This window comes from Branchiostoma belcheri, unplaced genomic scaffold (genome assembly GCF_001625305.1).
Source record: "Branchiostoma belcheri isolate BF01 breed outbred unplaced genomic scaffold, Haploidv18h27 scaffold278, whole genome shotgun sequence".
Lineage (NCBI taxonomy): Eukaryota > Metazoa > Chordata > Leptocardii > Amphioxiformes > Branchiostomatidae > Branchiostoma > Branchiostoma belcheri.
In genome coordinates, this window is record NW_017803885.1 from 161300 (window position 1) to 187067 (window position 25768).

The 25768-nt window shown below is 41.8% G+C and overlaps 1 protein-coding gene across 1 annotated transcript in view; it reads right to left on the reverse strand.

The window, feature by feature from the left end:
- Nucleotides 1-10680, reverse strand: part of LOC109472477 (neurogenic locus notch homolog protein 1-like) — a 16940-nt gene extending 6260 nt beyond the window's left edge. The window contains exons 1-11 of the mRNA XM_019772253.1: nt 10623-10680; nt 9503-9898; nt 9040-9150; nt 8375-8485; nt 8086-8196; nt 6671-6781; nt 6396-6509; nt 5795-6019; nt 5340-5468; nt 5072-5191; nt 4235-4312 (exon numbers count right to left, since the gene is read on the reverse strand). Of these exons, the coding sequence (XP_019627812.1) occupies nt 4235-4312; nt 5072-5191; nt 5340-5468; nt 5795-6019; nt 6396-6509; nt 6671-6781; nt 8086-8196; nt 8375-8485; nt 9040-9150; nt 9503-9898; nt 10623-10680 (1564 nt within the window). The remainder of the gene's footprint in view (nt 1-4234; nt 4313-5071; nt 5192-5339; nt 5469-5794; nt 6020-6395; nt 6510-6670; nt 6782-8085; nt 8197-8374; nt 8486-9039; nt 9151-9502; nt 9899-10622) is intronic.
- Between the last annotated feature and the right edge of the window lie 15088 nt (nt 10681-25768).

A 25768-nucleotide genomic window follows, 5' to 3' on the forward strand; every position in this document is an offset into this window, starting at 1 on the left:
GAAGAATAGACAAAAAGAACACACACACATACACAGACACACAAACACAACACACACACACACACACACACACACACACACACACACACATACACAAACACACACGCTAACACACACACACTCACACACACATACATACATACACACACACACACATGCATACATACACACCCACACACATACACACACACACATACATACACGTATGTAAATGCATGTATATATATATATATATATATATATATATATATATATATATATATATATATATATATATATATATATATATATNTATGTATGTATNTATAGTATGTATGTATATATATATATATATATATATATATCCGACTAATCCTAGGTGTATATGGTGATACAATCGCTTGTCAGGTGCGATAACCACCTCATAAACCAGCTCGTTTCTCTCGGCGGTTTATTCGGTGGTTATCGCACCCGACCAGGGATTATCTCACTTTATACACCTCGGGTCGGGGCATTAACCCTTTATTAATCTTTAACCGCCAGGACTCATATATCCACTATCTCGTGTCTACTGCCACGTCCATCTCTCGTATCCAGAACTGCGCCTATGCACGTCTAAACATGAATGAGTTAGGGTTAGGATCAGACAAAGTTCTGGATAGTCCCCATGTATCCAAAAATAAAAATTTCCCCCAGGCATGATTCTGGATACCCGCTAACAATCCACAACCGTGCATGTTCCTGAGCATGGTTGGGGTAAAGCACGGTTTTTGACACAACAGACCCCAGTAATATACACGCCTGCATATCTAAACTGTGCATACCTGGGTGACCAACAACACTACTATCTCGTGTTAAAGACCTACTAACACAAATTGTACAACTACCTTGTGCCGAGGCCGGCCAGGCAACTATAGCCGCGATCAGCAGCAGTTTCCACATCCTGCCCGTCTGTAGAGCTGAGCTCGACTGTGCCGCTACTTCTGCAGGACGGAGGTGTTATAATCAGACACGCGGATACAGGGCGCTGATTGGTGCAGGCCTGGGTATGACGTCGTGAATTCCGCGCAACATCCTGGACTCCTAACTGGTGCATTAACGGTTAATCTGACTCAGTAATCCTGGCATTAACGGTTAATCTGACTCAGTAATCCTGGCATGAAGCATACCTGGGAACGGGCGGTGTTGTGGGGACGGGTGTGTTGAGCTGACGTCATAGTAACGACGGTCTGGTTGATGCCAATGCCATTTAGACCACTCACACGCCCTCAAACATTCATGCCAATGACTTTTACATATCACTGCATTTGAGAATGTTGCCCTGCCTTTATTACCAATAGGTAAATGTCACTATATATAGCCATGTGAGCAAAGAAACGTTCTAATAAAAGCATATCATAAGATACGTCAATTGTACAGTGTTGGAGTCCAAATTACAATCGGCCATTGCCTTGTAGTTAATAAGTATATGCCGTAATACTGCATGCCCTGACAACATACACCACACTTGGCAATAGTAGCGGGTTCGTGTTTTGTTTTTAATCTCTCGAAACTCTTCCATTGAAAACGCTTAATCCCCTGCACGAAGACGTAGATAGGTGCTACTTGGGGTCAACGACCTGCCGGCCGATTGACATGACAGAGTACAAATGGTTGAATATATAGTCTATATCGTATCCAGAACAGTTCCTTTTTTTCCAGTGCCTTAATGGGTTAGGGTTAGGATCAGGCACGATTCTGGATAGTCTCTTTGGCATGTAGTTACGTGAACGGCGTATAAGGTACATGCTGTAACCAAATACATTTACAGCACACGTGGCAATGGTAGCGGGTACATGTTTTAATCTCTCCAAACTCTTCCATTTAAAACCCTTGATCCCCTGCACGAAGACGGTAGTGCCACTTAGGGTCAATGCCCTGCCGGCCGATTGACATGACAGAGTACAAATGGTTGAATATAGTCTACATGTATATCGTATCCAGAACAGTTCCTATTTTTTCCAGTGCCTTAATGGGTTATGGTTAGGATCAGGCACGGTTCTGGATAGTTTCTTTGGTATGTAGTTAAGTGACCTGCGTATAAAATACATGCTGTAATAATATACATTTACAGCACACGTGGCAATGGCAGCGGGTACATGTTTTAATCTCTCCAAACTCTTCCATTGAAAACCCTTGATCCCCTGCACGAAGACGTAGGCGCTACTTAGGGTCAACGACCTCGATTGATATAATACAGTACAAATGGTTGAATATAGCCTACATGTATATCGTATCCAGAACAGTGCATTTTTAGCCCAGTGCCTGAATGGGGTAGGGTTAGGATCAGGCCCAGTTGTGGATAGTTTCTTTGGCATGTAGTTAAGTGAACGGCGTATAAAGTACTGATGCTGTAACCATATTCAGCACACATGGCAATAAGAGTGGGTGCGACTGTTACTAGTTAACTTTTAGTATAAACTCTCCAGACTCTCCCATAGAAACCTGCTGATCCCCTGCACGAACCAGACCCGGTAACGGCGATGTTTATACAGACAGAGGTGCTACTTGGGGTGAACGTCCTGCCGGCTGACTAATATGACACGAGTATAGGGCATTGGATAGTTTCTATCATATCCAGAATAGTGCCTATCTAGTCATCACGATCATCATGTAGTTCTATGCCTATTTAGTTCTATGCTCACATGGGTCAAGGTTCTGGATAGTCTCTGCGTATCCAAGAATGTAGATTTGCCCCAAGCACGGTTCTGGATACCCGTGGACTTTGAACTTTGGACTCCTGGCGTCCGTGTGTCAACTGTTGAACGGGTCATTCTATTATGACACTAGTTAGCGTACTTCAAAAGATACAAATGTGTCTCCTAGCTCCACAAACGTCTATAGCTAAATGGGACACACTATATGAGGTGTTTTCACATGCAATAATTCTTTTCTTAAAATCATTTCAAGATGCAAAGTCCAAACAAAGTGCACAATCGACACTGCAGTATTAAATGAGTGAGTCAAAAATGGACAGAAACTATAGAATATGATTTTTGCTGCATTTTATTGAATCTAAGATCCACTCTCTCTAGTTACCTTCGCCAAGAAGGTTATATATTCAGTTGCGTTGGTCATTCTGTCATTCTGTCTGTTGGTCAACAAGATAACTCAAGAACAGCTAGATGGACTTGTTTTATACTTTGTATTTGGGGCATTTGAAATTTAAACGAAGATAAACATTATTAATTAAACATGTCTTATTCAAATTTGGGTCTCATTTGCATAATTTATGAGGAAATTCTGGAATGGCCTTCTTTGTTAAGATAATTGGGTGGATACTATAATCAACTGATATAATTCATGCAAATGATCTTATATGCATCATCATTGTGAATAATCTTTTATCATTGTGAATTAATCGCTCATAAAGGCTAACAACATTTGGCGAAGGTATGGTATCGTGGAACTCTAGTTAGACTCTAAATCAGACCAAAAACAAAACAGCACACTTTCAAGGCTCGCAGGTAGGCAGCCATTGGCTGCTGGTCGTCACGTGGGAGGGTTCGGTCATGACGTCACTCCTCAGGCCTGCAAGAGAAGGCTGCGACGCCCTCCTGGGTGCAGTACATTCCGTCCGGACAGGAGGCGCTGCTGCACTGGTACGGGAACCGGCGGGCGGTGGAAGATGGGTCTAGATGCAAACAGTGTTCACAATGTTTCTTTCTGAGGTGATAACTAAAATATAATGACTGATCATTGTACTTAAGTGTATCAATATTTTCCTATAAGATTAACCCTATCTAGACTGGGGGGGGGGGCTAAAAGTGCCCGTGCCAACTTTGATGTCGGATAGCATCCGAACAGCTTGCGCTAGGGCCACCAAACTTAGATTTTTTGGGTAGCGTTAGGGCCAAAATCCAAGATGTCTATTCTTTTTAGGGTTAAAAAGGATAGACCACATGGCATCATGATGACATTCACTCTCGCATTTATGAATATTCGTGTAAACTTTCGCAAAGAGTGTTTCGAGAAAGAAAAACACTTGTGACAATACTTGATTCTTGCTTTAAAGTGCCAGTGACAGATTAATGGAATAACAAATCAGTATAAATAAACTGTAGGTCTTGATTTTATATCTCTGCATTCAATGATACATTTTTTTCAGGGCGATTTAGCCAACAGCACGATGTAATAACTGCGATATCAAGTGGAAACATTAGATTTCATCCATAGTCATGATATGAAGAAAAAGAGTGAAATAAATTGTACTCACGGACGCAGACAAAGTAGAACGTGAAGTCCTGGCAGACAAAACCGTGCGGACACTGGACCTCGGAACACCAGTCCGTGTCTAGATAAAACAGAAGAAAGGCAAGGAAAACATTTGGACGAAAGGTGTTGTGACAGTGTTGGTCTGAAGATTGGATATGGCAGAAAGAATGCTAGAATGCGCTGCAATGCCAGGCATCAAAGGGCCTTTAGTCGTGCATTAGCTTCATTAGGTTGCCATGCGGTCCCAAACGTGACACGGCATAGACACAGCCACGTTTGGGAGTGCATCCTTGCGACAATAAGTAGTACTACAGGCCGTTCAGGCCGTGAGGACGGTTGCTGAGACGCCCTATTTCTACTAACCTGACTCGCAGTGGTCTCCATGGTAACCGACTGGGCAGGCGCAGTGGTAGGAGTTCACGTCGTCATGGCAACTCCCGCCATTTTGGCACGGACCGGAGGCGCACTCGTCTATGTCTGTTGAGGTATTCAAGAATTAGGCTATCATTAAGTATTTATCCAATTTCTTCCGTAAGTTGTCACTGAAGAGGAGTTAGCACACTAAGATCTGACAATTTACATGAAACGTCTTGATCTTGTCACGATCTTATACTATTTTTCCATTGAACAACGCATCAAAAATCTTGCCAATTCTTAATTGTAACCATTTCCCCCATTTACTCTAGGCAGGTTTAACTTTCTTTGAACATTTTGATAGGCATGTTTTATTTTAAGAGAAGAGAGAATCTGATGAATATGCGACTCTAGACAGACGTAGCATCCTAAATCAGTCGACAGTGCAATTCAGTGGAAACACTTAGCGTCTTGAAGTACCTACTTATCTCACAAGTCTTGCCGTCAAACCCGTCCAGACACTCGCAGAAGTTGGTAGACTCTCCGAAGCAGGAGCTGCAGTTTCCGCCGTTCTGACACACGTTAGGCTCACACGGTTTGAGAGCTGCAATTAGAGAAAAATAACATCACAAGTAACATTTCGTGGACTATTTTGGGCTATCTTATGTTGGGTGAAACCATGTTTGATTCTGCATAAGATACATGCTGAATAAAACAAGTAAATATCTAAAAAAAAAGGGATGTCTGTGTACCAGACATGCAGACGTAGTTGTGCTGCTCGGTGCAGAACGCTTTGTTCGCCTTGTAGTTGTTGGAGCTGTCCAGGAGAACACACAGGTCCAGCGGAGATGAGACTTCGTCTACTGACCACTGCAGGGGAGCTGTTTTGGAAACATTATAATGATAGACCAATTAGACATTTATGCTAAGAAAAGATACAATAAGAGGCGCATCTTTGAAGGTATGATTGAGTTAAAGAAGTAACAATGAGTTAAAGACGTAATTCTTAAAGATGCTTTATCTGATAATTTTATTGAAATGTAGGGCGACGATTGGATCAAGATTCTAACTACCAAGACACAGTTTTTGATAACTAATACGTTAATCCCATTTGTAAGGACATAGCGATTCTCTGATCCCCATTCTGCCTTCATCATTGTATGCAATGTATGAGTTTGACGCTAGTTATATCTGTATAATTATGCACCTGAAACAGGAGAGCCATCGCTGTAGAGAATCGGCAGCGGCGCTGTTTTCATGGCGAGCCAGTTGGAGACGCCGGTGGAGGCCGCGATGGTGTTCGCCAGGAACTGTTGCTGCTGCGGGTCTCTCAGGTCCACCATGCGGCCGCTGTTGGCACTGCAGGCCTGGGTGGCGTCCCGATGGGTGGCAGCTGAGGTCGAGAACTGGTAGCAGTCCCCGGCAAAAGATGCTGGGGTACAGAAATAGTAAGTTGAAGACACTGTCTTCTTTCCAAAGCAAACATTTGGCACGAGCACCAGTAAATAACAGCAAACACAGTTTTTGACGCCACAGGACTACAAATTATACATTGTTGTATAATTTGTCGTCAAACTTTGCAGAAATTGTCAGAGACTTAAGGAATTCTAACTATTTTTTTTTACAAATGCGTCTGTTTTTTTTTACAATAAATATGTTTCTTATCAATTACGACACCAATATCTGCTAATACAAAAGTTTACCTTGGTGCATTAGACAACTAGAAGAACTTACCATGCATACGGACGATCTGTCAAACATTTTCATCCCGAAAAGGGCATAGTCTATTATTGCGTTAAAATTCCTACCAGTTTCACAGTCCTTCCCAGTGGTTTCTTTAGGACAGACGCAGCTGTAGCCGTTCACGTGATCCAGGCAGGTTCCTCCCAGCTGACAAGGGCTGCTCGAGCACTCGTCAATGTCTTAACAAAAGAATATTATTAATTTAAAGATTGAAACTCAATGAATGAACACAGTTTCATACTCATCTAATGTTTCGATTAATACATTACATGTGGTCAATTTAGTGTCCAGCCGTTGATGTCTATCTCCTAGCGAAGTTTACTCCAAGAAAAGTACTCACCGATATCACAGTTGTTCCCTGTCCAGCCGCTCTCACAGCTACAGGTGTAACTCGCCACGCCGTCAGTACAGGTTCCGTGTGCACATGGGGAGGACAAGCATTCGTCGATGTCTGGAAAAAGCACGGGTTATACACAGCCTCATGCACCAGGCGTTTCATATATTTTTATCATTTATTGTACGTAAACCAAACACAATCAGTTTGAAATAAATCTTTATTTTCATTGATACCAATATAATTAAACAAGAAAAATTCATGGCAATGAAATAATCAAATACTAACTTTGATCACAGTTGGTTCCTCCCCATCCGTTCCAACAACCACAGGTGTAACTCGCCACGCCGTCAGTACAGGTTCCGTGTACACATGGGGAGGACGCACAGTCATTAATGTCTGGTATGAATAAAACTAAATGTTAGGTAAAATAAAAAAAAAATACAACAATACAGCCTTTGGTACTTCATCATTAAGTTACTTAGAAAGCTGCTTAAAATGTACGACACCATCACCTTTTTGATTCATTTGATTGGCAGCGTTTGATGTCTTCCCTGATTACTGATTGTAATGGACATATCTTGTCTATAATGTATTCTTCTCTTTTGTTTCATTGAGACAATGAACTACTAACTTTGATCACAGTTGCGTCCTGTCCAGCCGTTCTCACAGCTACAGGTGTAACTCGCCACGCCGTCAGTACAGGTTCCGTGTGCACATGGGGAGGACAAGCAGTCATCGATGTCTGGAAAAAAAGTGCAGGTATTACTTTCTTCCACCACAGTGGCATTTTGATATAAAGTTCTCTTTTCTTAAATGTCAGTAACTAAACAGGCACTTTAGGTTAATAAAACAATTAAATTCTAACCTTGATCACAGTTGTTCCCTGTCCAGCCGTTCTCACAGCTACAGATGTAACTCGCCACGCCGTCAGTACAGGTTCCGTGTACACATGGGGAGGACAAGCACTCATCGATGTCTGGGGAAAAGACAATGTGATAAATCGCAGCAATACAGCAGCTTCTGTTGAATGTCAATTACAGAGCAAGGTGATTGTATACCAGTGAAGCAATCGTACTGACCTAGATCACAGTTGTTCCCTGTCCAGCCGTTCTCACAGCTACAGGTGTAACTCGCCACGCCGTCAGTACAGGTTCCGTGTGCACATGGGGAGGACAAGCACTCATCGATGTCTGGTAGAAATAAAACTGAATGTTATGTAAAATAAAAATAATTGAATACAACAATAAACCTTTGTCACAAAGTTACTCAGAAAGCTGCTGAAAATGTAAAACTTCGTCATTTTGTATCCATTTGATTGGCAGGGTTTTGTGTCTCCCCTGACCGGATTATGCAACAAACATGTCTTCTGTATAATGTAATACTTCTTCCTTGCTACGATGAGTAAATTAAATACTAACCTTGATCACAGTTGTTCCCTGTCCAGCCGTTCTCACAGCTACAGGTGTAACTCGCCACGCCGTCAGTACAGGTTCCGTGTGCACATGGGGAGGACAAGCAGTCGTCGATGTCTGGAAAAAGTACAGGTATTATGAAGTATGATAATCAGGTATTACACAGTTATACACAACACGTTTAGCCTTTGTCTTCCACCACAATGGCAGTTTGATATCAAGTTACTAGTATCTTCTCTTAAATGTCAGTAACTGAACAGGTTACTTAAGGTTAATAAAACAATTAAATTCTAACTTTGATCACAGTTGTTCCCTGTCCAGCCGTTCTCACAGCTACAGGTGTAACTCGCCACGCCGTCAGTACAGGTTCCGTGTGCACATGGGGAGGACGAGCACTCATCGATGTCTGGAAAAAGTATAGGTATTACACATTCATACACAACACGTTTAGCCCTTGTCTTCCACCCCAATGGCAGTTTGATATCAAGTTACTAGTATATTCTCTTAAAGGTCAGTAACTGAACAGGGTAGGTTTATGTTTATGAAAGAATCAAGTACTTACTTTGATCACAGTTCTGTCCTTCAGGGTACTTAAGGTTAATGAAACAATTAAATACTAACCTTGATCACAGTTGTTCCCTGTCCAGCCATTCTCACAGCTACAGGTGTAACTCCCGACAACATTAGTACAGGTTCCGTGTGCACACGGGGAGGACAAGCACTCATCAATATCTGGCAGATATGAAAATTAACAGAAAAAAGAAATGCAACATAAAGCTTTTGGCACTTCATCACTAAGTTACTCAGGAATCTGTTTAAAATGTACGACACAATAAGTTTGTATTTATTTGACTACATATCAGCGTTTCGTGCCTCCCCTGACCGGATTGTGCAAGAAACATATCTCCTCTAAAATGTATTATTTTCTCTTTTGTTATATTGAAGCAATCAAATACCAACCTTGGTCACAGTTGCGTCCTGTCCAGCCGCTCTCACAGGTACAGATGTAGCCTTGGTCACCACCAGTACAGGTTCCGTGTGCACATGGGGAGGCCGCACATGTAGTAGCGACTGGGAATGAGAGGTTCAGATGATTTAGATTTATTTCAACCGGCATGTTACAGATGTGACAATGCAACATGATGTCTGGTGAAACTTACAGTAAGACCATTGTCGTATCATGTGCATTATAATGCACATAATACAAATTGATTACATATTAAGAAGCTACATTCAGCCTTTGATAGGATAATCATCATTATATTAGTTTTAGACCCATGTTATATACTCATATATACAATGTAAGTCCTCTCAATATATGTATTTTGTTACTACACGCTATACTTTTCAAAAAAGTAAGAAGAAGAAAATGCATGAATTCATCTGTCTTGCTTGTGTAACGATATCGAGGCTGCAGCCTCACCTGCACACAGGGCGTACTTGTTGTTGTAGTTCGCTCCCTGCAGGTTGTAGGTGTGAGTGTCGTAGTCCACTCCCCAGGCGCTGTCATCATACCGCCAGCCAGGCATGTACACAAAGGTGTCATCAAGATGCTGGCACTGCCGGGGGTCAGCGGTTACACACAGTTTAATGGAGAGGACCCGGGGGGTCGAACAGGGGTAAGGACCGGTACCGACATACGTGATGCAGTCTGAGGTCCAGTGGCTGGAGGGACACCCAGCAGCACCTGAGTAGTAGCACAGATATCTCATCCCCACCGACGTACAAGTCTCTTTCACGTTGTCATTGGACATCGATCCGTTCACACGAACCTTATAAAAGGCCCAGGTGTCATGCGTAGCCAGGTACACCTGTTCACCTGAAGAAGGAAGAGAACTTGATGATCTTCAGCTTATTATGTCCTTGAAGTAATTGTTTCAAGTAGTTGGAAAGTAGATTTTGACGACGATGACAAAATCGGCTGAAATTTAGCTAATGTATATAGCTTAGCCCGGTATGTTCATCAACTAATGGATACAAGACAGTTTATACCAGGTAATCCGTATTTAAGAATCATATTGGATCAGGCGCGGTTCTGTACAGTCTCCCGTTATAATTATCAAAGAAGGTAGATTTGCCCCAGGCGCAGTTCTCCTCACCTCGGCGCAGTTCTAGATACTCGTTAACTATTCAGAACTGTGGCTAGATAAAGCACGGTCATGGTTACAACAGTCCTCCAGTAAAATTCACTCACGTTTCTAAACTGTGTATACCTGGGGGGGGGGAGGTATTACTAGCTATCTCTTAAATACACTGTTCACAGTGGCAGATATTTTAGCCCAGTGGGTAAAGAAAGTTTATTGCAATACATGCCCGAGGTCTAACTGCAGGTACAAACAGCATGTATGAAATAAATGTTAGTGAAGATCCCCCCTCCCATAGCCTTACAGCCCTCATAATACCAAGACTGATCATACGAGTACGTACTCATTTCACTGCCCATAGTTGATTGTATTTTTTACATATGTGTGCATGGAGACGAAAACCATAAACAAACCATTTCTCCTGACTATACAAGTTATGAACACAAAGTGTACACCTACCTTGTGCCGAGGCCGGCCAGGCGACTACAGCCGCGATCAGCAGCAGGAAGTTTGACATCTTTGCCTTCTGTTGAGCAGATAGAGCTGGACTGTCGTACGTGTTGGGCCCGTTCTGAGCTCTACTTCTGTAGTCTTTAAGCGAAGGTACAAAGCGCTGATTGTTGTTGGCCTGAAAAGGGCAGTCGCGAAGTCAACATCGCACCCTGGACTGCAGGGGTATTTACCACCATTCCGCCAATTAAAACGTACTTAAACTTAATCATTTTAGCATTAAGCCAACCTGGTAACGGGCGGTGTTGCGGGGACTGGTTAGTTGAGGGGACGCCGTAGTAACGACAGTCCGATTGATGGGAATAAAATCATGACCTTTCACGTGAACAAAAGATACCCATGTCTTCATCATTAGAAACCGAGATATTTATGTTCCATTACCTTTAAATTTGTTGACACGAGGAAAGCCAGGACTTTTTCTACATTTTACCTTTAAGTTCTTACATAAAAAATTTCATCAGCAAAGAAATTCAATGTTGACAGTGGGTCAAGTTTACAATTATTTAGTCATTGGCAAATAACGTGTATAACGTATACTACATACAACTATGTGCTATATAGTCTGGTGGCAGAGACCGATAAGCGTGCAATGCGGTCCATACAAAGTTTTTTTTGTTATGGGTTCACCACACCACGAAGTGGTGTGGTGAAACCATATTGCTTTTTCTGATGTTTCTTCTCCTCCTCCTTCTCCTCCTCCTCCTCCTGCCATATCTTTAAATGGATTCAGCTTCTTCATTTTAGGGCCTAAGATCCTGAAATTTGGTATGGAGGTACAGTGGGCAAATACCCCTAGGCGTTTTTTAAATTATTGTGATACAGGCTTTTAGAATGGTTTTATTTGAGTTTTTTGGCTGTGTTATAGCAAATGTATTACTGTGTTAGTCTGCCTTGTTTACCACGTTTGGGCATGAGTCATCAGAATGGAATGCAGGGCATCAACCAATAGGCATGCAGCTTTCCTCTATACTTCTTGCTGATTGGCTGTTGGGATTTAACTTGATTAACACCTGCACAGAAGCATTTCCATACTGACAGTATGTCTGTATTCAAGTGTTTTGGTAGGTATTTCAAGCTTTCCTGCTCCAGCATTGGAATGCCGGGCATGGTACGTTTTTTTTATTTTGAAAATCAACAGTTTGCATTATGACAATTAAAAATCCTAACCAATAAAGTAGGGAATAGCTATCCAACTGTTGTTTTAGTTGTATTTTACTTCATATTATAGTTATATCAATGTAAATCATTGTTTTCCCTTGTGTTTCCCATTCTTTCCCTGCCATGTCGTAAAATGTGGTGAACCCATCGCTGTATTTGCTCCAAAGCAAATATTGGCCTTTCTAGTTGTTTCTATATCTCTGAGGTGTGCTCTTTCAGAATCTGAATGATGCCACTCTGTCATCCTTGGGCAATTCGCACAATATGCAAATTAAGGTGGCCATTACTGAAACTCCAGTTTTCGTCAATATCTCAGTAACTACTCATGGTATCAGAATAATTTTGGTGTCCATCCCCATGTTTTGAGGGATAACGAATTAAATCAAGCCATTTCAGTAAAGATAGAACCATTATTTTTTGTTAAATATGCAAATTTTGGCCGCGTGTCAGATGATGAGCCGAGTCACAGAGTCCGAACTTTAAGTGTTTAATCAACTTCCTATCCTAAGACAGCNACTCGGTCAGAGTTAAAACGGCTACGGGACTATGACCCCCACCTACTCTCCTGTCCACCAGCAAGAGTCACTTCATACAGGAACAGCTTACAGTACTCTGGACCTTACCTCTGGAACTCACTCCCCCTACAACAACGACAGCAGCTCAGTCTCAGAACTTTTAAACAGTTTTTATCGAATTGTATTTAAGATTAGTTATTTGAATATGTGCTATTTTTAGACTTTGTATGTATTGTGAATCTGTTAAACTGTTAGGTGTTTGTGCTTTTGTACCAGGATTTCCTGAAAAACAGGCCAGAGTGGCCTGAGTGTGATACCTGGTTAAACAAATAAAGTTGAAAGTTGAAATACTTCCCCGCGATGATCTTCCCCTTGACTGCCGCCACAAAACCTGACACTACATGGTTATACGCTTCCAAACTTTTGTAGTTCTTGAACTGATCGTTGGTGTAGTGACTTGTCTCGAGTACCAAGTAACTGAACAGGTCTGATTGTTCTACAGGTGGCAGGCATTGTGTGTCGAACTGGTCACTAGGTACAGTCACAGGGTCAATATCAATTACTGATATTTTCTCAACATATCGCTTCTTTACGTGGTTTTCTAAAGAAGCTGCATACTGGGACAACACTGGTACTGTTTTGGCAGGCGGGGACGGCAATATCGTGATCGCTGGTTCGACACCTAGAAAAATAAGTAAGTACACATTAAATACCGACTAAACATAACTTTACACGGTGATTTTGATACGCGTGGCAGTCAGAAGACATTGCGCCTTGGTGCTAAAAGAACTCCGATCGATTTCACCGTGTCAGCCCAACAGAATGTCCGATCTTAGCACTAAAAACGCCGTCAGGTCCTTTGATGTACATCTTGTGAGATGTTAGCTAATTTTTTTATTGTAAAATTACACCGGAAAAGTACAACTACCGGTACGCAAAAATGCCCCCCATTCCAACACTGATAATTTACTTCCGCAAACTCAAGGCGATCGAAAAATTTCTGTCGACAAAGATCACAAGCCGTCATGTGATTTTTTTATGTAAGTCCAACAAAGAGATGCTAGTATTTTGTGTACTTTTCAAAAAAAATTCACGCCGTAAGTTAAAGCGGCGCGGTGAAACTGAAAGGGCGAGATTAAGAGTAAAAGTCGCCCGCGGGCATGCAAAACTCTAGCATTATGCAACATAATGGGAGGTTGACCCAAAACCATTAATTTTGAACCAGCAATCTCTAGTACAAACAACGATTTGCATTTAAAAGAAAACGTAGGCTTACCATTGATTGAAGGTGACCGACCCGCTCCACTGGTTCAGGGTCCCGCTACGGCAAGTTTGTCGGGAGAGCTCGAAAAAGGAATCAGACACACAGACCAAGGAAACTCGGACAGACACACCGGTGACTCGCACACAGAACTGCTCAAGACACACTGACCAGGTTCTCTTTGTTTCAATTCATTTATTGAGAAAGTATGACACTTAGGTGACAGACATACGGCTCCTGTCCTCAGTAGGACTCCCGGTAGCAGATAGCCGCTGAAGTCCATTCACACATACGTTCGTTGTATCATCAAAAGGCTTCCTATTCTTTCACAAAGATGACAATGTGTTTGAAATCCTTTTCATCTTTTAACCATCAAAGGCTGCAGAATTATCGTGTAGCTGTTGATTTCTGGTGCCGTGCGAACGGCGACACTTTCGGGCCGGGCCGGCCTTTCACAGCCGAGGCGCTATGAGCAAAAAACACCCATATGCTGGTTGAAAGACAGTATAGGGATCCAAATCACCATGAGCATAGAGGGTTGGTTCAAATATGATAGTGGGGTTACTATATTGGAAGTCAGTCCGACTTTGGAAAACCTAGGTAGTTACACGTATCATTGAAATGATACAAAAAGCACTCCGAGGACGACCCGACGTTTACGTGTATCATTTATATGATAGACACGGAGGGCAGACCCTAATATTCTCGCCAAAGCGTAATTGGATTTTTGGGAAGAAGTTGCGAAACCTTAGCTTATTGGCGCGGCTTTTTAAGAGCCAAGTGGTAACTCTTCTATTAGCTATTTAAATGATTGCTGGTACAGTGTACCCGTCTCACACATTGCGTAGATATGATAGTGGGGTTACATATTGGAAGTCAGTCCGACTTTGCAAAACATAGGTAGTTACACGTATCATTGAAATGATACATAAGGTACTTCGAAGACGCCCCGACGTTTACGTGTATCATTTATATGATAGACACGGAGGGCAGACCCTAATATACTCGCCAAAGCGTAATTGGATTTTTGGGAAGAAGTTGAGAAACCTTATAGGCGCGGCTTTTTTTCATGAAATTTCACTCCGCAACGTTTCCTTCGCTCTTCGGCGTGTAATATACTAGTAACCGAACCTCGTAAGCCGTGACCCGGAAGTAGATGGGATTAGCGGTATCACGGAAACCCCCATACAGTTCGAAAACCTACGCCAAAATGAGTTCTTAGCTAGCGAATAAAGGTCAACTTTGACGCTACAAAGCTCGTTTTTGTGTACATGTGTGATCTTCAAGTGAACTTCCCGAGGTTCCCTGACTTGTAAGGATTACAACGACATATATTTTAGCCTGGCTTTCCCGATTCTGACTGCGCTATGATAAATTCTGTGAACCATGCTAAGGACTCATTTCGGCGGTTAACAATTGCGCAACCCCCGTGACGTCACGTGAAAGCCGAGAATAGACGTTAATGCCATTCGAATCCTCCTCGAAAAATTGTTAAAGACTTGGAGTAGCATTGTCCAAATTAGGCCACACCAATTTAATTTATTGGCTAACGGATTCGCCAGCTTCATTTTTTTCTGATTTGAAAAAAAAATAGAATTAACTGCAAAATGCTCATATTTTGCCCTGAACAGTTTTTTCCTACTTGTTACAGTTATTCCATCTTCCAATGCAATGGTATCATTAAAAGTTCAAAATCATAAAATTTTGAACCAGCCCGGTGTGTTGACTTCGTGGCTCCTGTCGTACCATTTTGGGCCATAATAGGATGCCTAGGCCTGTTTTTATTTATTTTTTCGCCCGCCCGCTCCATTATTGTTCTAAAAAAATCCATTTACCAAGAAATTAGTGTGGCCTCAGGGGTATAGAAAAATGGAAGAAATATAACGAGATAACTTATGGACTTCTCCCAAACGATACAAACTTAACATCCTAAAATTCTCTTTTGGCTTTTTACAGGACAATAATTTTTGCATTAGGCACATACAATGCAACGAAAGCAAACATAGAAAAGACCTACCTGCAAATAACGGAAACAGTAGGATGCTGACCATAGCGAAGAAGAGACCTGTGACTTTTAGGAACTTTTTACACAGGTGGATGCACTTCTTAAGCTTGTTGTCTTCTCTATCCATGTAGTCTAGCGGTGGACGTAAAGAATAATACATCTACTAAGAATAACCTTCTTGAAGGCATTTAGTGGAAGTTTAGGGCGGCAAAACTGGATTTTTTTAATCTCTGCCCATTTACTTATAACATGAAATATAGTAAGTTAAATCAATCCTATCCCATAAGCATAGTACACTGATATCTGTGAGACAAAAATGCGATGTCACTGACGGAGAACGGTTGCATGTTTTGTACCGTAGGCTGGTTCTAGCTATTTATGGCTTTTTTTTGTTTTTCAAATCTTTTTGTATGATTTGCCGCACTGAAATCGCTTTGTATGGTTTGAACCCATGCTCACAACAAAAACGGCCTCACAAGAAAAAAAAAGTGGCAAATCTTATCCCCCCCTAAAAAAATGGACCAAAACAGAAAAAAAAAAAGGTTTCATGAATAGTTATTAGAAATCGTTTTACCTGCTCTGGAGACGTACAGCGCGTTTGGTATAGTCGCGGCGGCGTGCGCAAGTGACCTCCAATTAGTCTGGTCTTGCTGCTCTGGTTTGGCGCCTGGAGGGAGGAAAATTATAAAATAAGCATTATTATAAAATACGTACCTCTACCAGGCATCGGGAGACTGCTGGAAAGAGTAGAAATTGGCCAAATAGAGAGATAACATGACAGTCCACTAGAGTAGAGAGTAGAGTTTCTGCACCCTGCCTACTGTACTCTCTAGTGTCTGCTACACCTACTCTCCCGGCATCTTATCTCTCTATATGGCCAAATTCTATACTTACCAACCGCTCCCGAAGCCTCTATGCTAGGGGCTATAAAACACACATGGTCACAGAATGATAATGCGTGCATCATATGCATTGTATTAAAGTCATTAAATGTACAATCAGATAACCCGAGTAAAAGCAAATCTAGCAACGACTATAGAAATAACTGCCCACTGAAAAAAATAGATTTTAACAAATTGAGACAAAATCTTTTACCTCCGGTGTCACTGGTCTGGGACTGCTGCTGCCCTCCCGGCATGATGCCAGTTGTCAGGTTTCTGTACAGCAAAAACACGTCCTGCACCAGGCACGGTGTTTGTCGACTGACTAGCGAAGCCTGACTTACGCCCACTTAGATTATAGAAATTCAAAGAAAGGATAAAAGCAAAAAAAGATCTGACAAACAACAGTAGACCAGCAACCAAGCTTTACATGGACATATCTAACTAGTCTACGAAGTGGAAAAGAAAAAGCATGAAAGCAAGCACACACAAAAAGGTAAACAGCAGTTATGGTACTTTTCAAACTCCATATGCATGAATTTGAACACGTCATCACTTTGGTCGCCAGCGCTTCATATTGAAGTTATCGAAATCAGTCTGCAAATGCAATCGTTTTTTCCTCTTTGTGTTTTAGAGTGCATTAGCAGGTTGTCGTATATTTGTATTGCTTAATTTAACCCTATCTAGACCGGGGGGGGGGCTAAAAGTGCCCGCGCCAACTTTGATGTCACATAGCGTCTGAATGGCTAGGGCTAGAATGACCAAACTTGGTGACTTTTCCTAAAATATTGTTGGCAACAATTTTCTATCATTGGAATAAGATAATAATTTTTTGTGTTGCCATGGCAACGGGTTTCTGACAGGCATTTTTTGCTAAATTTAGTAATTTTTGTTTCAAGAATAGAATTTTATGGGTTTTATGTCAAGTTACTCATGGTTTCTAATATTAATAACATCCCATATGAATGTATGTTAATTTTATCATTAAATATGCATAATTTATGCTAATTTGATGACGTCATTGGCCAAAATCCAAGATGGCGGACCATATCATTAGAACAGGTATATACAAGTTATTTTCCTTGAAATTTCATCAATACTTCCATTTCTTTTTCCAAAAAAGGTTTAAATGAAGGTCTTTGGTATGTTTACAATGTATTTTAGGCTTTATCACGAAAAAAACTATTTTTGAAAATTCAACATTGATGATCCAAGATGGCGGATATCTTAAATATGTATGACGTCATTTTATGACGTCACCGGTGTTGCTATGGGCAACATAAGACTTAGTACACTCTAATATTCTGTCATAAACACTTTTGGTAAAGTTATGTTGAATATCATTTAGTTTTCAGGGAATAGCCTATCTAGACGGTTTTGGCCAATAAAATCCCAATAATGACGTCATAATGACGTCATATTACATCATAACGACATGAAAATGGTAGATATGATAAATTTTTACTAGTACACCATCCTCTGAAAATTTGGTAGCCATACGACATACCGTTAGCGAGTTCTGAGGGGGGGGCGCAGNGACCCCCCCCCCGGTCAAATCTTGCTCAAAAAAGCCCGGTCTAGATAGGGTTAAAAGGATTTCTACATTATCACCCCTATTTTATAGTAGTGTGGTCTGTGTTTGACCACAGTGTATCTATTTTTACCTCCTGTTTGACAGGCTATATATTTCTTTGGTCTGGTTGTTTTTGGGTCATTGACCTGCCGGCCTTGCTAATGGGGTGGTTTGTTTGTACACAACACCAACCTCGTTCATGGAGGGAAGATGTCTATTCCTTGTTTGTACTAGATAATGATTGCATTTGTGCACAGCTTTCGCTACGATGCCTTGAACATTGTGCTTTAATTAAAGAGGATAAGGCGTTTCAACGAAAGTTTTCTCATCTTATTAAGGGACACTTTTTGTTGTTTTTCATGTAATAATTTCTCTCAATTTTTGTGATATTTATGTTATGCTTAAGCGGCTTAACTCACCAGCTTCGCAGGCACGCAGCTAGATATATCACACCGAACAACTTGTTACACTCAATCTTTGCACATTTTATTGAAGGAGTTGTTTAAAGCTTTCTAGTGATGATGCCCCAACTGTGCTTTGGTGGCAACCAGTTCCAGTCTACGATAGATCTGGGGAATTAGGAGTTTTTGAATACCTCAATTCTTGGTTGATAACTCTGATATTTGGTGGCATGACTGTTTCTTGATCTTTTCTGGGCTGGTATCAGACACTTAGTGGCTGGTACATACACCAGTTTATTAGTCATTTTGTACATCATTCACAGTCTGGACATTCTACGTCTGTCTTCCAGCGACCCCCACTGTAGTTTTCTTTTCAAAAGAAAAGATGAATGATGAAGATATGCATATAGCTAGTGTCTTGATACCCGCTACGAGAAGACTAACAACCGGACGGTCGCTCAGAAACTCTAATGGGCTAACTCTGCCTGTTAGTCGTACTGTTAAATTTAAGAATAGTCTTGTACCATCGCTGCTGCCACTCCTGAACACTACCAATTTAAAATGAGCTGGAAGAAGTCGAGCCTGGCTTATGAGAGCAATGCATAACCAAACCCGGTCCTTATGTATAGAAATGTATTCTATTTTTGTTCTAACGTTATATTGTAAACGCTTTTTAACTGTGAAATGTGTAGATTCATCATTCAGCCTTTGGCTGCAACGCCTTTTTTTTACCAATAAACCAGTTTTTATTGATTGATTCATTGATTGATTTATTCATTGATTGATGGGCGTGCATTGATTAGCTAGACAACTGTGCAGACTACTAAATGATGCCAGCGTGTGCTTGTTTCTACGAGTGACTCGCGCTAGAGCTAGGGAGTGCCTAGGTCGGAGAGAAACAATAAAGTGTCAAGTCCAAAGTGCACAGAGACTGTGGCAGCTAACATAGACCAGCTGAAGACCGGCATATAGAAGATGCTGACCGTACTGCTCTGCGTTTGTTTTGCCGTGGTCTTAGTGATCGTGCTTCTACAGGCCACCACCAGGCGCAGGTACGTAACACTGAGGACTCTCTCACTTCTTTTCTGTAGATCTAACATCGAAATGCTGAATACTGTGGTAAGGGTATTATTTACTAGTAACCTTCATGAAATGTGTCATGGAGGTTATATTTTCAGTTGCGTTTATCTGTCCGTCCGTCTGTCCGTCTGTTGGTCAACAAGATAACTCAAGAACGCCTGGATGGATTGGTTTCATACTTGGTGTGTTGGTAGGGTGTGACGAAAACTGGAAATGATTAGATTTTGGTCCCCCTAGTGGCTTCCCTTGGTACTGCAGCGCAACTTCCGGTTTTGATATCTCGCGATCTGGACATGCTAGGGTCATGAAATTTTGATGGAAGGTAGCTCTCGTGCTTGGGAAGAAGTCATATTTGGGCCCCCTAGCGGCTTGTTCTGGAACTGCAGGGCACTTTCTGGCGAAATGTTTAAAAGCCAATAAGTCCAGACAGGAACAACATATTTTCTTTATTATTGGTGTGAAGGTAGCTGAGAGAGAGATGTACATAATTAAATGCAAATTATACAAATGAGGACTTCATTTGCATAATTAATGAGGAAATGCTATAATTACAGTGTTTTACATTATACTACTTACATACATGTAATGTATGTAACCTATGGCAGGCGGAACTTCAACAGATACTAATTATGCAAATGATGACCTAATTTGCATGATTAATGCGAAAATTCTATGATTTCGTGAATGATGAGAATCCCTACTTGGGACATCTGTAAGTTAATCAAAAGTTAACATACATCACGATGCATATATCATGTTAATGCAGAGGTCATTTGCAAAATTAAAGAAGAAATTTACATTTACATATCAAGATCATATTTCATGGAGGTATGAGATCTCGGAATTCTAGTTATAGATATCGTTATCATACATGAATATCACTCGTAGATAGATATGCAGAGGTTTAGTGGTTCAGTGTAATATATATTAATCAGATACCGTCGCGCCGTGCGCCTGCATTTTAATTTGTAAATCTCAACGGCATTCAGGCTACTTGTTAAAATAGTCTGGTGGCAGAGACCGATAAGCGTGCAATGCGGTCCATACAAAGTTTTTTTGTTGTTTCTATATCTCTGAGGTGTGCTCTTTCAGAATCTGAATGATGCCACTCTGTCATCCTTGGGCAATTCGCACAATATGCAAATTAAGGTGGCCATTACTGAAATTCCAGTTTTCGTCAATATCTCAGTAACTACTCATGGTATCAGAATAATTTTGGTGTCTATCCCCATCTTTTGAGGGATAACGAATTAAATTAAGCCATTTCAGTAAAGTTAGAACCATTATTTTTTGCTAAATATGCAAATTTGGGCCGCGCAATATGCAAATTAGGGCGGCCATTACTGAAAATCTGTTTTTCGTCAATATCTCAGTAACTACTCATGGTATCAGAATAATTTTGGTGTCTATCCCCATGTTTTGAGGGATTATGAATGGAATTAAGCCATTTCAGTAAAGATCAAACCAGTTTTTTGTGCTGAATATGCAAATTAAAGCCGCACAATAGGCAAATCAAGGTGGCCATTACTGAAAATCTGTTTTCCGTCAATATCTCAGTAACTACATATGACATTATAATATCTTTGGTGTCTTTCCCCATGTTTTTTGGAATAACTATTGAGGATAGGCCATTTCAGTGGAGATCAGATAGATATTTTTGTGCTTAATTTGAAAATTTAGGCCGCCATTACTGAAAATCTGTTTTTCGTCAATATCTCAATAAATCTCATGGTATCAACAATACTTTTGATACAATACACATACATTTGTCCTATACACATGTTTTGAAGGCTAGATATTTAGAATAAACCATCCCAGTATTGATCACACCAAAATTTAATGCAAATTATGCAAAAACTAACCAGTATATAGCATGGGCGCCTGTACCTCTGAACACTGATAGGAATGCTAATAGATGATACAATCTGTTCAAAAAAATATTAGACCCTTCATAAGCCCACACCTGTGCCTTACCAGCGTCTTTGTACAGGCAGAATAAAGCGCTAACTTGACGTCCTGAATTTTATGTCAGCGTGGCCCGTGTAGAATTTAAGTCAGAGTTGAATTCTTCTTGATTCCCGGACAGGCCAAAATAGCCCGGTAGCCGCGGGGTGTCCCACTGCTGAAAGTGTCAAAAACAGCCCGGGAACTACCCGCCAGGGACTTTTTTTTTACAATTGGGACCAAAGCTTAACAGATCTCCAAAAAGATGACCGGCGGCCGCTCAAAAGTGCACAGTCCTAATTAAGGCGAAGGATGGGACCCTACCACTGTCTTAGGGGAGGACAAGCTTGCCAGGTGGGCAGAATACTTTTCAAAAAGTCTTAAACCGCTCAAGCCCTACCTCAGTAGCATTAGTCTTTGATGAACACCTACACCCATTACCTGTTGAGATCGAGGACATCTCTGAAGCTGAAGTCAGTCACCAGGCATGAATGGCATCACTTCAGAGATGCTGAAAGCCGAGGGTGACTGTGTTGTGGGATGGATGCTTTTCTGATCGCCGTACATCGCAAACGCTTTAATAGAACCATAGCCGTCTTCCCTAGTACGCCTTCCCTGGAATAAAGCTGGCATTCAACGGCGATCACAGGGAAGTGCTGGAGGACTGGAAGAACGGATCAGTAGTTCAGCTGGAGTCACATGTGAAACGGGACCTGCTCGGCATGTTCTCTGTGTAGACGCCGGCCGGCGTCATGAAGCCGAGCGTACGCCGGCTGTCAGGGGTCACAATTGAATTTTCCTTTACGGCTCCCTGTCGGGGGCGCTGAGGCGGCTTCTATGTAAAATTCACAAAATTTTGGTCCCCTTGACGACCGGTTTCTGTTAGGGACCCGTCCGGTGCCCAGTCAGTCTTCTGTCAGACCTGTGCGGGATGCAATAGGGTGCCGACCAGCTCTTGCATTCCGGCCGGGCAGCTACAGGGTCCCTGGCGGGGTCAAGGGGCGATCCTGGCAGGTCCCAGGCTGGTACGCCTGTGGCTGGTATGGTGGGTTCGGCCCTGCTGGTTGATGCGCAGACCCGTGTATGGTCACTATGACTGACTGAGGATGTAACTATGTCGAGAACAGCACAGTACCCTCTATATTGTCTATAACTACATTCTTCTGAACAATTCAAGCACAGAACAACACACGTGACTTCATAATCTTGGACAGGTGCCTGTGCATGACCCGGCGGCTAGGTTACGGTTTGGTCCGGTGAGGTTACGGGGTCGCTTCGGCGTACCTTGCCCGCCGGCCGCGGGGCCTGGAAGTGACTTTAAGTTGAGACAAATCAATTTGGCGACGTCGCGGGGCCAAAAAATAGGCCGGCAGCCGTCGGGAACCCCGCCCATTGCCTTCCAGGTCCCGTTCCGAATTCGGTAGTGCCAAAACACAGGCCGAAAACGCGCCGAGCGGGCCCCTTTCTTGAATTGTGACATAGGCTTAAAGTGTGTATTCCAAAGAAGGGAAACCTGAATGAATGTGATAACTTAAGGGGAGTGACAATTCTTTTTTTATACCAGTGAAGGTGTATGCCAAATGCCTCCTGAACCGCATGACAGATGCAGTAGGCAAGGTCCTCTGGGAGCTGCGAGCAACAAGCTAGCTTTCGCTCAAATAGATCCTGTGCTGAGCAGATCTTCACCCTGCGGTGGAGGAAATGTGCTGAACTGCAAACCCCTTTAACTATCAGATTCATTGATTTCTACAAGGCGTTTGATAGCATCTAAAGTCCCTCTTTATCATGTACAGTTATGGACTGCCAAGTAAACTTATGTGTGCAGTTAAACAGATATACTGAAACTCGAAGTGTTGTGTACGGACGGTTGAAGGAATCTAGATACAGCTGGTGGTTTGAAGACGGATCCTCCAAGGTTGTGTCCTGTCACAGATCCTCTTTCCCGTGGCTATCGACTGGGTACTTGGGAAGCAACAGGAGAAAAAGGGCCGGGGGTAAAGTGGGTTCCAGAGACAAGGTTTGCCGACCTTGACTCTGCAGACGACATAGCGGAAAACACCAGAGATCTCCAACCCCTAGTGACCAACCAACATAGTCCGTCTGCAGACAGCATTGGGCTCAGCATCAGGGCCATCAATTAACATGCTGATAGGGACACACGCTCCTCTTAGAAGTGTGACCATTGACGAGAACAAATTGAAAGTGGCGGAGAACTTCACCTACCTTGGGAGCTTCACCAACAACAAAGGACAGATGGACAATGAGCTAGACTGTAGACTTGGAAAGGCCTCAGCAGCCTTCAACCAGCTAGACTTACTATGTGGAAATCCTACTATGTGGAAATCAGCCTACTATGTGGAAATCAGCCTACTATGTGGAAATCAGCCAAGAAAAGAAAAAAGAGACTGGAATCACTGGATGCTTCTGATAGTGAATGCGTGAGGAAGATCTTAAGCATCAGACGACAGGACTTCATACCCAACACAGATATATGAGCCAGAGCTAACCAACAGCCAGTGTCTACAATCATACGCAAGCGGCGTTTCATGCTAGAAGACGTCTGCCATCTAGACTTAGGTAAACTTGTCTTTTAATATTGAACAGGTTTGGGGTCAGATAAACTATACCAAGGCATGTGCGTTTGCATGGAACATGGGTCGGAATTAGGACCCCTCCTTGCTGGCAGCCAGGTGCGTTAATAACAGACAAGGCCCAAATTTGCATATGTAGCCAAAAATAATGGTTCTATCTTTACTGAAATGGCTTAATTTAATTCGTTATCCCTCAAAACATGGGGATAGACACCAAAATTATTCTGATACCATGAGTAGTTACTGAGATATTGACGAAAAACAGATTTTCAGTAATGGCCGCCCTAATTTGCATATTGCGCGGCCAAAATTTGCATATTTAGCAAAAAATTATGGTTCTATCTTTACTGAAATGGCATGATTTAATTCGTTATCCCTCAAAACATGGGTATGGACACCAAAATTATTCTGATACCATGAGTAGTTACTGAGATATTGACGAAAACTGGAGTTTCAGTAATGGCCACCTTAATTTGCATATTGTGCGAATTGCCCAAGGATGACAGAGTGGCATCATTCAGATTCTGAAAGAGCACACCTCAGAGATATAGAAACAACAAAAAAACCTTGGTAATGCAGCAGAGCTTCTAGTTTTTGCATCTTTTGTCCTGGGCATGGTAAGGTCTTGATTTTTGTGTGGCACGTAGGTTTTCCTAATAAGTGGTGTGGGTTTGGTCCCCCTAGCAGCTTGTTCTTGAACTCAAGCCCATATTCCATGGATGTATGAAGTCTTTGAACTGTTGTTTAGAATTAAAGACCGTTACCTCTGTGGTTATACAGACACAGAAACAGTCTACAGAACACTGTCGTAAAGCTGTTGCCCAGCCGATTATGGACAACACCTTGTCCCTCTGCACTTGTTATGTTCCTATGCGGTCATGATCAGCCGAGCCAGTGAACCGGTACATTCAACAAACAGATTTGTACATTTGGTACAGGCTGTACATGACTGGAGTCATAGGTTTAATGGGGTTCATTGGTGTGGTGGGATTTTTAACATGCTCAAGGTGTGGCTCTATCTAAACATGAGACTAGTTGTGCCATTCTATACTACTGATACTAAGTACTATACTATTGTACATAATCTTCTGGAAAGTAAAGGAGTTTTCTAGAACTGTTGTAGTTGTCATACGTTGTACCACATACAATCGTTAAATATGATCAAGATTCTAAACGTCCTTGATATGATTATGAGCTTTAATCATGCAGCTTCGAGTACAGAAAACATAAATTCTTTATGACGAAATTATGTTCCAGTGTGTGCATAAACTTGTCTGGGCCCGATGAAGGGTCGCATTGCGACCACATCGTTAACTGCACCTGCAGTTAAATATAAATTATTGTGAATTAAACAAAGTGTAACTTTGATACTGCCTTGCCAGTTTGCAGTATTATAGTCTATCTCGGTTTGAAAAATGTCTTATCTGTCTCGAGTTAAACATATTCTTTAAGTTCTAAATATTCAGGAACTCAGTACATACAACGCCGTACGTATTGACACGGACCGTAGTAAACTTCGGGTAGGTTGTTGACTGAGAAATTGTGGGTTCCTTTCTGATAACGAAAGAGTCGTTCAATCTAAAGGACAGTTAAAGTAGTTTACAGTAACCCAGTATTATAGTCCATCTCGGTTTTGAAAATAATTCTTTTATCTGTCTCGAGTTCTTCTTCTTCTTCTTCTTTCGT